Source organism: Enhydra lutris, unplaced genomic scaffold (genome assembly GCF_002288905.1).
Source record: "Enhydra lutris kenyoni isolate GAN:26980312 unplaced genomic scaffold, ASM228890v2 scaffoldscaffold41, whole genome shotgun sequence".
NCBI classification, from domain to species: Eukaryota; Metazoa; Chordata; class Mammalia; order Carnivora; family Mustelidae; genus Enhydra; species Enhydra lutris.
Window position 1 is genome coordinate 15,219,480 of NW_019154125.1, and position 17,701 is coordinate 15,237,180.

The 17,701-nt window shown below is 34.4% G+C and overlaps 1 protein-coding gene across 2 annotated transcripts in view; it reads right to left on the minus strand.

The window, feature by feature from the left end:
- LOC111155451 (syntrophin gamma 1) overlaps positions 1–17,701 on the minus strand; it is a 357,699-nt gene that overhangs the window by 98,830 nt on the left and 241,168 nt on the right. For both annotated transcript variants that reach the window (XM_022515614.1, XM_022515615.1), the window contains exons 12-13: positions 1,226–1,342; positions 44–115 (exon numbers count right to left, since the gene is read on the minus strand). In XM_022515614.1, the coding sequence (XP_022371322.1) occupies positions 44–115; positions 1,226–1,342 (189 nt within the window). The remainder of the gene's footprint in view (positions 1–43; positions 116–1,225; positions 1,343–17,701) is intronic.

Below are 17,701 nucleotides of genomic sequence, written 5' to 3' on the forward strand. Positions count from 1 at the left end.
GGAAAAGCCATGAAAATTTTCACTACCTATTTATTGTTCATACCTTGAGAATCTTGCACATAATCTCATAAACTGAAAATGTTTTCTCTGCTCGGGTCCAGTCCCATGTTGTCACCTTTAAAAGATGAGAAACTTTTATGTCATTTGTTTTAGAAAGGTAACCCTGATTTCCCTCTTTATTTTATTTATATATTATGGTACACAAGGAAACTTTCCTATATGTACTATATATCTCGGTTGTGGAGCTATTTTTATAGAGGTCCATGTGTGGTATTTTGGTTTCCTCTCTTCTAAGTTTATCACCATTTCTCTTCCTTTGTCAGCAAGTGTTTTATGTTCTATGTAACAATCTTCATTTGCCCAATGTACTTACATATTTTAAATAATGTGTATATTATCTACATATAAATACTAAGTTTTTATATTTCACACACATAGTAATTTTGCCACCAGTTACATACAAAGTAGAATACTAGATGTCAATGCTGGCTTTAATTTTTTAAAAAGACATCATTTATATCAGGAAGTCATTTCAGGTTGTGAAGGCCTTATAACATTGTGAAGACACCAAACACCACAGTGAAGTCATTTCACTTTTTTATGTTTAAAACATGTATTTGTCTAGTCATAAGAAATTTTTCAGAGTAGGAATATAGTAAAATATATAAATATTAATGGCTTTTTTCCAGCCTTCTGGGTCCTTTGAACTTCGTGTAGACATAGTCCTTCAAAATAGCAACAGGTCAGACTTGATATTTCCAAGACCCTATGTAATATCAGACCGGTAAGTGAGTGGTCTGGCATTTGATATTTATATTCAATAAATATTTATGGAGAATCTACTACTGTGTAAGGTACATGTTTCCAGAAGAAAGACCTTAGGTCCAATAGGTACCCATACATATTTAGTACAAAGACCAATGACTAGAAAATAGGATATCAAAATGCTATATTTTTTAATTTAGATAGACCTGTATCACATAGACAAACATGTTTTGAAGGTCATAAATTCCTGGACAGAAATGCCTTTCAGGGTTATAAAGTAAATATTTAATGCTAGAACATATATTTTTAGGAAGATATTTTCAGAACATTTGGACCGTTTTCCATTTTTTTCTGTATTTTATTTTTAAAATAAGTTGGTAATATGGTATTTACTATTATTAACTTGATGTCATTCTGTAATGATAATATGGAAAAAAAAACACTGGATGAAGACACTTACTGGAGGTGCCAGAAACTTGTAAAGACATGATCCCCTCAGGGCTAGAAATGTCGGTGAGTACACACGGTCTTGTAAAGGGTCTTGCTCCCGTGCTTCACACCAGCCCATGTAGACTATCTACAAGAAAATTGAACATGATTAACAGTAAATAAAAGAAATGTCTCATTACAGATATGTACTATTCATACCTTGAATATTTTAATTCTCTCATAAAATTATCAAAGTAATAGATGAAAAAAATACATTAGACAGATATACTTTCCAATAAGTGAATGTAAACCACTCCTAAGAGTTTGTTTCCATCAGCACTTATCAAGTGTTTGCTTGTTTTGTGATCCAACTTGGCATAAATTATATTTCCCACTCTCCACCATTCCTAATATAAAAATGTTTCTTTGTAATAAAATTTATTGACTTATCCTATCAGTTTCCCAATTAGTGGCATTTTACTATGAGGATGTGCTCCCAGGATAAAATATTTAATTGGGTAAAGGAGATGAGTCAAAGACAAGTACCTTGTGTCACTACCACTGTTGTGGCATACTACACCTCCCCTCTAACTGACAGGATGAGATGATAACTTTTCTTGTTTTAATCATAAATCTAATATGAATATAGTTTATTCAAACATTATTCATATATTTAATGGCAATGACAACAGCACTTTTGTCTCTAGACCTTAAATATTGATGGGTCAATTTCCAAAATGAAATCATATGAGAAAAGACACTCCTCTTTCAATCATTTGATTGTTGTGAAGCTCAAATATATACATAAGCATTTATTCAATGAGTTTTATATTCCTGACAATATATTCATATGTCATTTATCTCTTACTATAACTCTATGTAATAGATGTATCTGGGATGATATATTTCCTACCTCATGTAACCTACTTTGATTTTGTGGTTGCTCTTAGACTTTTGTTCTTAGACTTTTGTTTTATAGTTGTTTTGAAATCTGTTATGACTAATGGGGTATTAATGCACATTACGCAAGTAGAGCTGGGCTTAGTATCTTGTGCTTCTGCTATTACTATGAGAAAAGCATACCCAAGGTATGTGGGATCAACCAGAGCCAGAACTACCTCCTGGACAAAGCTTAGTCAAGCCTAGGCTAGCAGCTAATTCAAAACAACCAGTTCACTTGCAGAGAGAAATAAAACACAGATAAATAGACTTCCCATGTTCCCAGGTTAGAAGAATTATTTAAAAAAAAATATTTGTAATATCCAAATTGACCTAGGGATGCAATACCATTCCTATCAAAATCCCAATGGCATGCCTTATAGAAATAGAAAAATTATCTTAAAATTCATATGGTACCACAAAAGATCCTGAGTAGCCAAAGCAATACTGAGAAAGAAGAACAAAGCTAGAAGCATTCTACTTTCTGATTTCAAAAAATATTACAAAGCAATAGTAACCAAAACATAAGATATGGGCCTTAAAGGAGATATGTAGAATGAAACAGAAGTGAGAGCCCAGAAATAAATCTGTGCATTCAAGATTAACTGATCTTTGACAAAGATGCAAGAATGAGCAATGAGGAATGGATATACACTTGAATAAATAGACTGGGAAAACTGGATAATCACCTTCAGATAAATGAAATTGGATCCTTATCTCACCATATACAGAAATGAATTAACTCAACTCAACTCAAAATGAATTAAAAACTTAAATGTAGGCCCTAAAACCATAAACCACAAGAAATGCATTTTTAAAACATTATGCATTTCCTGTGTATATCTCCCAAACTGGTTACAATTAGAAAGACAGGAAGTGACAAATTTTCATGAGGACATGTAGCAATGTAAAAGCTCATATAAAACTGGTAGGAGTTTGATTCTTCACTTCCATTATCAACTCAACACAAATGTGTATACATATGCACTGAAGCACATATATAAGAATATTCATGTAGCAGGGTGCCTGGGTGGCTCAGTCAGTTAAGCATCTATGTTTGGCTCAGGTGTTGATCCCAGGGTCCTACGATCAAGCCCCATGCTGGGCTCCCTGCTCAGTGGAGTCTGCTTCTCCCTCTGCCCTTCCCTCTGCTGGTGCTCACTCTCTCTCTCTCTCTGTCAAATAATAAATAAAATCTTTAAAAAAAAAAGACTACTCATGTAGCAATATTTTTCCTAGTTCCAACTATGTACCAGACAGTTCAAGGTATTAAAATGTGTACCCTAAAAATATTTTATAGATTAAAAATAGCAGTAAATTGTGGCATAATAAAGCAATAGTATAAAGCAAGGAAAATTAGTAAATTATAGTTAAATGGAAAAACATAAATGAATCTCGCAGAACATAATGTTAATTGAAAGAAGTAGATATGGAATAATAAATACACACAAACATATATAATTTGATTCAAATAAACTTGTTTTGGAATGCATTTCTGGTTGGGAAAAAAAGTGCTGTCATAAAGCAAGACAATTACTACCACAACTGTCAGAATAATGGTTACTTTAGAAGACAGCAAACCCGCTGTGATTGGGGAGAAAGCAGCATGGGGAAAAAATGTGAGTTACTAGCAAACTACTTTTCTTGACCTGGATTATAGCTGTGTAGGGGTGTGGCTTTTGAATAATCAAGAGGCACATCTGTGTTTTATGAATTTTCTTTACATACATTATGTTTTGTAAAACCCTGTTTATAATAGCATGCAATGTGTGTTTTTAATAATATTTTTATAACAATCTCATATAATAGAGCTTTGTTAGTTTTATGGGGATAAAAGTATTTTGACAAATACGGTTAAATTGCGGTCATTCTTGGGCCACTGCAAAGAGATGAAATTTTAGTTATTACAAACGATTTAGTCATTGTATCACTTCACAATTAGGTCAGAATCTTTCATTTTAACTCAATTTGATAAAACTTATAGTTTATGTTTATGACTCCTTTGTACTGGCAAGAGAAAAAAGAATTAGTGGTATACATAATTATGAGAAGGAAATATTTAAGTTTCTGTAACATTGTGAAATTTCAGTTCATTGCCTCTTCCTGCCTCTATAATTTCCTGGAAGCTGAAATATTAAGAACAAAATACTGTATTTTTCAAGTAATATCATTGAATACAATTTTATTATTTTGAACTGAGTGTATAGCTTTGGGGATGCATTGATGATATAACTAATAAAAATGGGATTATCAGATCTGTTTGGGATATTTCTTCATGTTTGTTCTCCAGGCTAAGGATTGTCCTTATCTTCTTTTGTTCTAAAGCAAGGAAAAGAGGTTCTTCTCAATTGTGCAGAGATGTCAAAAGACACACTTTGGTTTTCATCATTATCAGGACTCTTGTGAAATAATTATATGTTTGAGGAGATCGAGCCATTTTTAGTAAATTCTTCCCACGCATGTCACAGCAAATGATAATTCTTTTTAAAAAACTATCATTTAATCTTAAAAAAATATTAAAAACCAAATGGGCCATATAGACATAAGAGTATTTCAAGTGGGATATTTTAGAAATAAGGATAATTAAAAGGAAATGGTTTCTCTTGCATATAAAGTGACAAGAGGACTTCCAAAATGTATAGTTTTAAGATAAATATTTCAGAAGCTTGCCTATTTTTCAGCTTTATTGAAGTATAAATGGACAAATGAAATTATAAGATATTTAAAGATGTACATTTTGATGATTTGGTGAACATATATATTATGAAAGGATTACATCTAGCTAACACATCCATCAACCATACATACATATGTATGTATTTTATTTATATAGATAAAAACATTTAAGTTCTACTCTTAGCAAATTTCAGTTATGTTATTATGCCATATCCTCAGACTTTATTCATCTTATAGGTGAAAGTTTACACCTTTATACCAACCTCTCCTCATTTTCTCCAGCCCCTGGCAACCACTTTTCTACTCTCTACTTCTGAGTTTAATTTTTTTGTTTTGTTTTGTTTTTTTTCTATTTCACGTATGGGTAACACTATGAAATATTTGTCTTTCTCTGTGTGGCTTATTTCAATTGACATGATGCCCTCAAGATACATCCATGTTGTCATAAACAATAGGATTTCCTCCTTTCTCAAGGATTAATATAAAATATATCTCACTTCCCTTTTCCCTGTCTGGCTTGTTTCAATTAACAGATAATTCCTTTATCCATTCATTTGTTGATGTATATCTGTTTCCATATCTTGGCTGTTGTGAATAATGCTACAATGAAAATGGAAGAGAAAATATCTCTTTGAGGGCCAGTTTCCCTTTCCTTTGGGTATATAGTCAAGAGTGGGATTGCTAGATCATATGGTAGACCTATTTTTTTTTAAAGATTTTATTTATTTATTTGACAGACAGAGATCACAAGTAGGCAGAGAGGCAGGCAGAGAGAGAGGTGGAGGCAGGCTCCCCGCTGAGCAGAGAGCCCGATGCGGGGCTCGATCCCAGGATCCTGGGATCACGACCCAATCCGAAGGCAGAGGCCTAACCCACTGAGCCACCCAGGCACCCCGGTAGACCTATTTTTAATTTTTTTCAGGAAGCTCCATACTGTTTTCCACAGTTGGCAGCACAAGTGGACAATTTTTGCCTTTTCTCCACATCTCCACTAACTCTTTTTATCTCTTATATTTTTGATGATAGCCATTCTAACAGGTGTTAAGGTAATATCTCACTGTGGTTTTGATTTGTATAAACTTGCTAATTTTAAATGACATGTGTAATTATCTGAAAATACAACTGATATTTAAAGCCTGCACTGCATAGCAGCATTTTATTTGTTACTTTAAAATTTATTTTAGTTTACATTATTATTTTGCCTCTTTTAAATAAACTTTAATTTTTTAGAGCAATTTAACATAATTGAGTGGAAGGCAGAGATTTCCCCAACGACCTCTTGCCCCCATACATACACTGCCTGTGTGTCTCTCCCACTATCAACATCCCCCAGCAGAGTGATACATGTTACAATTGATGAACTCACATTGATACATCATTATCACCCAGAGTCCATAGTTTACATTATGGTTCATTCTTGGTGTTGCATATTCTATAGGTTTAACAAATGTATAATTACATGTATCCATCATTATAGTAACATAAAGAATCATTTCACTGCCTTTAAAATCCTGTGTGCTCTGCTGATTCATCCCTCCCTCCCCAAGCCTTAGAAACCATTGACTTTTTTTTAACTGTCTACATAATTTTACCTTTTCTAAAATGTCATATCTTAGGATCATAGACTATGTAGCCTTTTTAGATTGATTTTCCTCATTTTTTAATATACATTTATGGTTTCTCCATGTCCTTTCATGGTTTCATAGATTGTTTCTTTTTAGTGATGAGTGATACTCCATTCTTGGATATACTAGTTAATTATCCATTCACTTATAGATAGCCATAATGGTTGCTTTCAAGTTTTGGCAATTATGAACAAAAGTGCTAAAAATATCAGTGTGCAAGTTTTTGTCCGGGCATGTCTTAAACTCATTTAGGTATATACCAACGAGTGTGATTGTTGAAATGTATGACAAAAGTATACTTAGTTTTGTAAGAAACCACAAAACTATCTTCCAAAGTGGTTATACCATTTTTCATTCTCACCAGCAATGCATGAGAGTTTTCTTCCATGGGATGCCTGGGTGGCTCAGTGGGTTAAGCCTCTGCCTTTGGCCCAGATCATGAGCTCAGGGTCCTGGGATCGAGCCCCACATCGGGCTCTCTGCTTGGTGGGGAGCCTGTTTTCCCCTCTCTCTCTGCCTCCTTCTCTGCCTGCTTGTGATCTCTCTCTCTCTCTCTCTCTCTCAAATAAATAAAATCTTAAAAAAAAAAAAAAGATTGTCTCTTCTTCTCCCTCTGCCCCTCCCCCCATGCATGCACACACTCTCTTTCTCTTTTTCTCTTTCAAATAAATAAATCAATAAATCTTAAAAAAAAAAAAAAACTAGCCAGAGATGATCCTCAATTTTTTTGTAAAAGGATTACCTCCTGAGATTAGCAATTAGATAAAAGGAATATAAAATGGGAGAACACCAATCTGACTAAATCTGTGACCATAGCTCATATTCAGAGCCTGATAGGAATTCTTTTTAGGCCTTCTCCCTTAAACAACTTGAAGATGATATAGTTGGGTGGGTGGGTGGATTAATTTATATTGCTAATTAAGTTGCAACCTAGTTCTTTGAGGATTTGAAATCAACAGGCCCTATCTTTAAAATGTTTGAAAAACTAGAAATATAACTCTAGAAGCAGTTCGAAGTTCACCAGTTCCTTCATCTCAATCTCCAAACTTTCCCTGTTTACCTTAAAAGATATATAACTTGCATTCTTCTCTGTGCCTGAGATATACATGTTAAAGTACAAACTTCAGAAAGGTCATTCTTACCAGTAAAGAAACAAAAGAAAAAAAGATCACTTAAACTTAGTTTTAGATGTTTATAGCAGCATTGTCAGCAATAGCCAAATTATGGAAATAGCCCAAACATCCATCGCTTGATAAGTGGATAAGGAAGATGTGATATGTATACACACACACACACACACAGGGAGATATTACTCAGTCACCAAAAAGAATTAAATCTTACCATTTGTGGTGGATGGAACTAGAGTGTATTGTGCTGAGTGAAATATGTCAGACAAGGAAAGACAAATATCATATGATTTCACTCATATGAAGAATTTAAGAAACAAAACAGATGAACATGGGGGGAGGGGAAAAAAGAGAGGGAAGCACACCATAAGAGACTTTTAAAGATAGAGAATACACTGTGGGTTGATTGAGGGGAAATGAGTGGGAGATGTGCTACCTGGGTGATGGGTATTAAGGAGGACTCTTGTAATGATCATTGAGTGTTATATGTAAGTGATGAATCATTAAATTTATACTTGAAACCAATTTCACCATATATGTTAACTAACTAGAATTTAAATAAAAACCTGAAAAAAAACCCACTTAGTTTTAGCCATTGAAACAGGCAGCTTCATTTACCAGAAAAACAACCTAGAAACAACTTCTATTATAATTAGTAAAATGGAAGCTGTAAGGTCTCTGTTCATATCTGTGTGATATGTTTAATGTTTAATGTGTCAGTGCAGATGTGTGTTATTTTTTACCTCTGGTTCATATTATTAAAATTAATTTGTAAAAGATCTCTATTTAATTGATTTAAACAAATAAGCACTTACATGAATTAAGTATTCATAAAAGTCTCAAACTTAGTAGAAACTAACCCAAATGTTTTTCAGGTTCACATGATTTGAGACAATCTTTGGCAAATAGAAGCTAATTTAAATTTGTTTTAGTTAACATAAGCATGTCTTCAGAGTACCAACATTAAATACACTGCAGACATGCAGTTCCACCTAGGTTTACTAATCAAATAAGGTTCTGTTATTTTTTAAAAATTACTTTTATTAACATATAATGTATTATTAGCCCCAGGGGTACAGGTCTGTGAGTCATCAGGCTTACACATTTCACAGCACTCACCATAGCACATACCCTCTCCAATGTCCATAACCCAACCACCTTTTCCCTACACCCCCACCTCACAGCAACCCTCAGTTTATTTTGTGAGATAGAGTCTCTTATGGTTTGTCTCCCTCCCGATTCCATCTTGTTTCATTTTTTCCTTCCATATTCCCTAGCCCCCCTGCCCTTCAAATTCCTCATATCAGAGAAATCATATGATAATTATCTTTCTCTGACTGACTTAATTGGCTCAGCATAATACTCTCTACTTCCATTCGCATCATTGCAAATGGCAAGACTTCATTTCTTTTGATGACTGCATAGTATTTCATTATTATATTCCATATACTATATATATAGTATCTGTATATAGATATATATATATAGATATATACAATGAAATTGTATCCATTCAATTCTTCTTTATCCATTTAAATTCTTTCTTTATCCATTGAAATCCATTCAATTCTTCTTCTTTATCCATTTATCCAATTCTTCTTTATCCATTCATCTGTTGATGGACATCTAGGTTCTTTCCATAGTTTGGCTATTGTGGACATTGCTGTTGTAAACATTCGGGTGCACATGCCCCTTCGGATCCCTACATTTGTATCTTAGGGTAAATACCCAGTAATGCAATTGCTGGGTCATATGTTAACTCTATTTTCAACATTTTGAGGAACCTCCATGCTGTTTTCCTGAGTGGCTGCACCATCTTGCATTCCCACCAAGCATGTAGGAGGGTTTCCATTTTTTCTCCTCCTCGCCAACATCTGTCGTTTCTTGACTTGTTACTTTTAGTCATTCTGACTGGTGTGAGATGGTATCTTACTGTGGTTTTGGTTTGTATTTCCCTGATGCCAAGTGACCTGGAGCACTTTTTCATATGTCTGTTGGCCATCTGGATGTCCTCTTTGCAGAAATGTCTGTTCATATCTTCTGCCCATTTCTTAATCAGATTCTTTGTTCTTTGCGTATTGAGTTTGATAAATTCTTTATAGATTTTGGATACTAGCCCTTTATCTGATATGTCATTTGCGAATATCTTCTCTTATTCTGTCAGCTGTCTTTTGGTTTTGTTGACTGTTTCCTTGGCTGTGCAAAAGCTTTTGATCTGGTAAAGTCCCAATAGTTCATTTTTGCCCTTGTTTCCCTTGCCTTTGGCAATGTTTCTAGGAAGAAGTTGCTGTGGCTGAAGTCAAAGAGATGGCTGCCTGTGTTCTGCTCAAGGATTTTGATGGATTCCTTTCTCACATTGAGGTCCTTCTTCCCTTTTGAGTCTATTTTTGTGTGTGGTGTAAGGAAACGGTCCAGTTTCATACTTTGGCATGTGGCTGTTCAATTTTCCCAACACTGTTTGTTGAAGAGACTGTCTTTTTTCCATTGGACGTTCTTTCCTGCTTTGGCAAAAATTAGTTGACCATAGTGTTGAGGGTTGATTTCTGGGCTCTCTATTCTGTTCCATTGATCTATGTGTCTGTTTTTGTACCAGTACCATACTGTCTGGATGATTATAGCTTTGTACTAGAGCTTGAAGTCTGGAATTGCAATGCCACCAACTTTGGCTTTCTTTTTCAACATTACTCTGGCTATTTGGGATCTTTTCTGGTTCCATATAAATTTTAGGATTGTTTGTTCCATTTCTTTGAAAAAAAAATGAATGGTATTTTGATACCACATTAAAATAGGGATTGCAAATAATGTGTAGATTGCTTTAGGTAGCGTAGACATTTTCACAATATTTGTTCTTCTAATCCATGAGCACGGAACATTTTTCCATTTCTTTGTGTCTTCCTCAATTTCTTTCATAAGTACTTTATAGTTCTCTGAGTACAGATTCTTTGCCTGTTTGGTTAGGTTTGTTCCAAGTATCTTATGGTTTGGGGAGCAATTGTAAATGGGATCAACCCCTAAATTTCTCTTTCTTCTGTCTTGCTATTGGTGTATAGGAATGCAAGTGATTTCTGTGCATTGATTTTATATCCTGACACTTTACTGAATTCCTGTATGAGTTCTAGCAGATTTGGAGTGGAGTCTCTTGGGTTTTACACATAAAGTATCATATCATCTGCAAAGAGTGAGAGTTTGACTTCTTTTTTTGCCAATTCAGATGCCTTTATTTCTTTTTGTTGTCTGATTGCCAAGGCTAGGACTTCTAGTAGTATATTGAATAGCAGTGGTGATAGTGGACATCTCTGTCATGTTCCTGACCTTAAGGGGAAAGCTCTTAGTTTTTGTTTTTGTTTTTTTTTTTCTCATTGAGAATCATATTTGCTGTGGGTTTTTCATAGATGGCTTTGATGATATTGAGGTATGGACCCTGTATCCCTACACTTTGAAGAGTTTTGATCAAGAAAGTTTGCTGTACTTTGTCAAATGCTTTTTTAACATCTATTGAGAGTATCATATGGTTCTTGTTCTTTCTTTTATTATTGTATTGTATCTCATTGATTTGCAGATGTTGAACCAAACTTGCAGCCCAGGAATGAATACCACTTGGTCATGGTGAATAATCCTTTTAATGTACTGTTGGATTCTGTTATTTCTGTCAAAATATTTGTCAATAATAAAAATACCTTGGAATAAAGGCTGACTTTGTCTAATTTCTCATAAAATTTTTGTGGGTAATCTAAACATAATTGCTAATGAAAGTAAATTAAATAGAGATAAGTAGGAAAAAAATATTTTTAGGTGAACTTTTTAAGTAGTTGGGGTAACCTGAAGCCTTAAAGTTTTGCTAAGTTAAGTAATAAGTTAAATTCATTGACTATTCAGATAATTTCAAATAGGATAAAATAGTGAAACATAAATTACTAAGCACAGTCTTATCCACTTTTGGTTTCCTTTTGTAGAGGAACTAAGTATATTTGAGTCTATCAGTAAATATATTTTATGCTATGCTGAGAAATTTTCTATTAAAAAAAGCATATGTTTCCAGAAATCATAGAAAGCATTTACACTTTCACAGAATGCTAATGTAAAAAATAGTTCACAATTGTTTATTTCTTAGTGAAGTTTCCTAAGAGTTGAGAATTCTGATTAATTTATGTGATTAAAGCTACCATAAATAACAAGGGAAGCATCTTTACAGCAAGAAAAGTAGGATGTGTGCTTTTGGTAAAAGAAAGTATGAGGGATGGAAATACTTTCTTGTTGAAGGAAAAGAAAGTAATTTTGTGCTAAATTGAGGTTGGTTATTTAAAGAGGGGGAAAGTAGGATAAAATATGAATGTAAAAAAAGTAAGTTGTAGAGTGTTTGTGGAAAAGGAATCTTTGAAATATTTTAATATGTGGTCCAACTGGCTAAAACTAAAATGAACTTATTTTAAAATGAGTTTTAATATCAAAAGTAAACTGGTGCCAATTAACCCCAAGATGGTGGCAGAGTAAGAGGACCCTAGGCTTGTCTCATCCCATGAACACAACTAGGTAACAATTAAATCCTCTTAAATACCCCAGAAATCAACTTGAAGGCTGACAGAATAAATACCACAACTAAAGAGAAAGAGGAGGCCCCATCAAAGAAGGTAGGAGGTGCAAAGATGAGGCTTAGGGGAGAAACAGATTGCAGCTGCTACAAAGGGAAGGAAGCACAATCTCAGAAAGTGGCAAAGAGAGAGGAACACACAGGGGAATGCACAAGGAGAATATTTCCCAAAACCATTGGCTTAGAAAACAAAAGGGACTGAATTTCATGAGTTCTTGCATCCAGTGTGGTTTAAAGTCTATAATTTTAAAGGTCAGTGGGTTTGGCTGATGCCTGAGGGCATTCCTTACTCCTGGAGAGAAGACTGACAAACAACCCAGGAAACAGACAGCATGGAAACAGTGATCTGAAGAATACCTGGGTCCACAGTGGGGTGATTATTCACTTTTCTTGGAGATAGTCCCAAGGAGGAAGCATTCTCATATATACCTCTCTGGATAAAGGGGAGCTGGCCAGTGGCATTTCCCTACCCTGCCACTCAGCACAAACACAGAGCTACCAGCAGGAGGCAGCACAGTTACAAGTCTGCCTAACTTGCCTACACAAACCCCACTCCCTATGCTCTGGCTGGACTGCTCTTCTAAGTCAAGCTTACCTCTGTCCCAGCATGGTGGACCCCTCCCACAGAAGATCAGCACAAGCCTCTGCCCCATCACATCTCTCAACCAGAGACTTCTGCAGGACATTAATTCTCATGGTTAGGTTGTCAGGTCTCATTTCACAAGCAGACCAGAACATGCCTAGTTAATGCACCACATTTAGTCCAGGAACCAAATACTGTGCACAGCAGGCAAGGAGAGTCTCTGCAGACAACTGACCTGAAGGATAGAGCAGCCAAAACACAACAACAGAGTAAATGCACCACACACTGAAGCAATAGATCCTGAGTACTATATGAACTCTTTTTCATAAGGCCATTGCTTTCAGGACATAACTGGCTTTTCTAACACAGAGAAGAAGGCAGAGACTTAGATAAAATGACAAGATGGAGGAATTTATCCCAAATGAAACAATAAGATAAGGCCATAGTCAGAGATCTAACTGGAATAAATATAAGTAACATGCCTGATGGAGAATTGAAAGCAATAATCATAAGGATACTCACTGGGTTTGAGAAAAGAATAGAAGACATCAGGGAGACCCCACTATAGAGATAAATGAGTTAAAAAAGAATCAATCAGAGATGAAGAATGCAATAAATGAGATAGAAATCAGGCTTGATGCAACAAACAACAGGCTGGAAAAAGCAGAAGAATGAATTAGTGACATAGTAGACAAAGTAATGGAAAATAATGAAGCTGGACAAAAGAGAGAAAGAACAATTATGCAACACAGGAATAGACTGAGGGAAATCAGTGACTCCATCAAATATAATAGACTTCATATTATGGGAGTTCCAGAAAAAGGGAGAGAAAAGGGGGTAAAAAAATTTTTTAAAGAAATAACAGCAGTAATAAAAAAAAAATAAAAAAAAATTTAAAAAAAAGAAATAACAGCAGAAAATGTCCCTAATCTTGGGAAGGAAATAGAAATACAGAGAGCCAGGAGACACACAGAACTTTCATGGGGGGAACAAAAAAGCAGGTCAACATCATAAGACATACTGTAATTAAATTGGCAAAATAAATGGCAAGAAAAAAGATCTTAAAAGCCGCAAGACAAAGGAAGCCCTTAACTTACAAGGGAAAATCCATAGGCTAGATGGAGATTTCTCAACACAATCCTGACAAGCCAGGAGGGAGTGGAAAAAATATATTCAAGGTGAAGAATGGGAAAATTTGCCACCAAGAATACTCTATCCAGCAAAGCTATCATTCTGAATAGAAGAGATAAAGAGTTTCCCAGATAAAGACTAAAGGAATTTATGACCATTAAACCAGCCCCATAAGAAATAGTAAAGGGGTATCTTTGGGTGGAAAAGAGAGACCAAAAGTGACAAAGAAGACACAAAAAGAACAAAGAAAACTCGAGAAACAATGATGAAACCAGTAATAAAGTGGCAATAAATACATATTTATCAATAATTACTTTGAACGTAAATGGACTAAATGCTCCAATCAAAAGACATAGGGTGTCAGAATGGATTAAGAAAACAAGACCGTCTATATGCTGCTTACAAGACACTCATTTTCAACCTAAAAGATCCCTTGAGATTGAAAGTGAGGAGGTGGGGAAACATTAACTTGTGCATTTTTAGGAATTATTTGTTTTCCCCTAAGTTATCTTATCTCATTGGTTAATATATAGTTCTCTATAGTAATCTGTTATCATACTACGTATTTCTTCTATTATCTGTCAAACTGTTTTCCACTTTCCAATTTGTTTAAGTCTTCTCTCTCTCTCTCTTTTTTTTCTTAGTTAATGTAGTTGAAACATTGCCAGTTTTGTTTTTGTTTTGTTTTGAAAAACTGGTCATTAATTTCAATGTTATATTATTATTTATTATGGCCTCTTTTATTTATTTCTGATTTTTCTTTGTTATTTTCTTCCTCTACTAAGTTTCAGATAAACTTTTTCTTTTTCTAGTTCCTTGGGGTGTAATGTTAAATTCTTTATTTGAAATATTTTTCTTAATACAAGCATTTATAACATAAACTTCACTAATGTCTGCTTCTGCTGCATCCCGTAGGTTTTGGAATATTGTGTTTTTCTTTTGTTTCAAGACATATTTTGATTTGCCATTTGATTTCTTATTTGGTCCATTGCTTGTGCAGTATGTGTTGTTTAATATCTACATATTAAATATTTAACATTTACATTGTATATTTTCCAGCTTTGTTTTATTGTTGATCTTTAGTTTTGTACCACTGTAGTTGGAAAATGCACTTGTATGATTTCAGTCTTCTTAAATTTGTAACATTTGTTATATCTCTTTTTATGTGATTTAACCAGGCGATTCTTCTATGTGTACTTGGAGAAAATGTGTATTCTATTTTTCTTGTATGGAATATTATATATATAGATATAGATATAGATATAGATATAGATATATCTTTTAGAACCATGTATTCTGGAGCAATACTTATTTCATGTGAAGAAATCTTATTAAAAATAACTTTAAATGAGAGTACTTGTTTAAAATTAAGCATATCAGAGGGGTGGTGGGGGGAATGAGTGAAATAGGTAAAGCAGATTTATCATGGTGAGCACTGAAGATGATCTATAGTATTGTTAAATCAGTATATTGTACACCTGAGACTCATATAACATTGTATGTTAACTATACTGGAATTAAAATAAAAAAAAAATTAATAAAAGTACACTGGCTAACCAAATTAGAATTTGGTTTTTCTCCATTTATTCTTTAAAGAATAAAGTTTTCTTAGATTATTGGTCTGCTATCAATAAAATATTGTAAACAAAGGTTTTTCTTAATCTTTAATGCAATCTCCCTAGAAAAACAAGGTCAGGTCTTTGATTATCAGTTCTTTGATTACGTGCAGAAAAAAAAAAAAACTGAGTCTTTTCAATACTAAAAAAGCTAAGGCTTTTTACAACTATTTAACTTTCTTTATTTGCTTGTGAAGTGTTTAATTGTCACTTTGGCTAAATAGATAACTAAGTATTGTTTCACAGTGACCTACTCCTATTGGACCAAGTGTGCAAACCTTTTGCTATTTTTGACAAACTTCACCCAAATCAAATTCTAAAGTCTTTCCCAACTTGAAGTAACCACCACCCCAACCACCACCACCCAGTGGGTCCCTGGGCCATCTCAAAGGATTTGTTCTCTTGCCTTATAAAAAGGGAGATGCGAAACTAAGTAGGCTTATTTGGCATATTAACTTAACATGTTAAGCATTGTGAAATAGGTGATTCTAAGCCTTTTTTGACTACATTTGTGTGGATATATGTTATTAATACAAGTGTCCCAGTAATTAAAAGAAATTCCTGAAGTTTGCTATGTCCTAATGTAATAAGAACACTTGTCATTGTAGTTACTATCTTAAAATGTATTTCACAAAGATAACCAAATTTCCTTGTCAGTTGTATTGGAGTGAATTCTCATTAGATCTTTAACCATGCCACTCTCAAGTCTTTTGTCATTTATAGACAGTTACTGTTTTATTCTGATGCTTTCACAAAAAGTGCTCCTGTGAAAGTATTTCGTCTTTAAGAAGATTCAAGGAAATGGCTTTTGACAAATAGTATTTTCAGGTAATTTTAAAATCATAAAACTTAACTAGGTAAAAATTTCCACATCTAGTGAAAAACTGGATTTAAGTAGAAAAAGAATCAGTAACGCCGGGCTGAATTAACTGAGGAAGATGATCATAATTTTTATGACCTCATGTTTAAAGCATTTTTGGTTCTTTAATGAGTTTTTTTCCCAGATTTTAGGAAACATTTTTTCTTATTTTCTCTTACACTACAATTTTATGAGACATATCTTTATGAATAAAGGTAAAATACTTCTTTTTCCCCACCTGTTCCCTCCAGAATCAGAAACGTATAGTGAGTATTCTTATTTATTAAATACAGTTATTTATAAAAGTTCAATAAGAATATATTATCCTTGTAAGAGAACACAATTGAAACATTGGTCACATTACCAAAGCTTTGGAATATCATATTTGAGAGAGATGTGCCTATATTCAGATATGACCAGACAGTTTTAAAGAACTAAGATTGACTTTTCAGAGCAAATAAAGCCCCTTGGAGAAAAGTGACCTGGTAATTTCCTTACATGGTTCCAGAAAAGTGGTCTTAAAAGAGCATCATTTAACATATAAAAAATCTTTTAGAAATTTCCTTTATCTCTAAACCCCCCAAATATGTGTTGGCAATCATCCCCCAAGCATATGGCTTGCATGCCTACCTCTGCAAGGTCTCAGGACTAAGGTTTTATTAGATGGTAATAAATTACTTTTTCCCAATAGCTAGCCCCCTGGAGGTCCTGGAAACCTTGCTTCCCAAATTTCTTAGAGACTTAAACTATCCCTGCACATGACCCCTGTAACCATTCCTCCGAACAATGTACTGCTTAAAATACAACTTATGAGAAATTATACTAGTTACCAAGCATGCTTAGATATAGCCTTAAGAAAAATATGTACTGACAACAGGTCTCTGGGGTAGAGGATGATACATGTCCTTGAAGCCGAGCAGCTGGGGAGGCTTGGCTTGCTCAGGGCGGAACGCTGCCTGCTTCATTTTTCCGTTCTCTCCCCTTCCCCAGAGAGCACTAGCAGTTAGTCAGACAACCCTTTCGTTTAAGCTTGCTCACTGTAGGTCATGTACCACATGACCAGACATGTTTTGCCTTCTTCTTATGTATCTGTGAGACTCATGGTCAATGTGTAATCTACTCCAGCTTTTTTGTTGGTTGTTACTCACTTCCTAATAAATATGAGATGAAGGAGTTATTCGGCATGACAGTCTTTTCTACTGTTGGGCTCTATTCCCATTCTCTTACGGCTGACTTGCTTGTGCCTCATTCTTCTCCCATGTCCTGTCAGGAGGCAGCAGACACCAGTGCAGCTCTTTCTGCCTATGGGTCCTGTCTCTGCACTTTAATAAAACTATCTTTTTGCATAAAAGATGTCTCACAA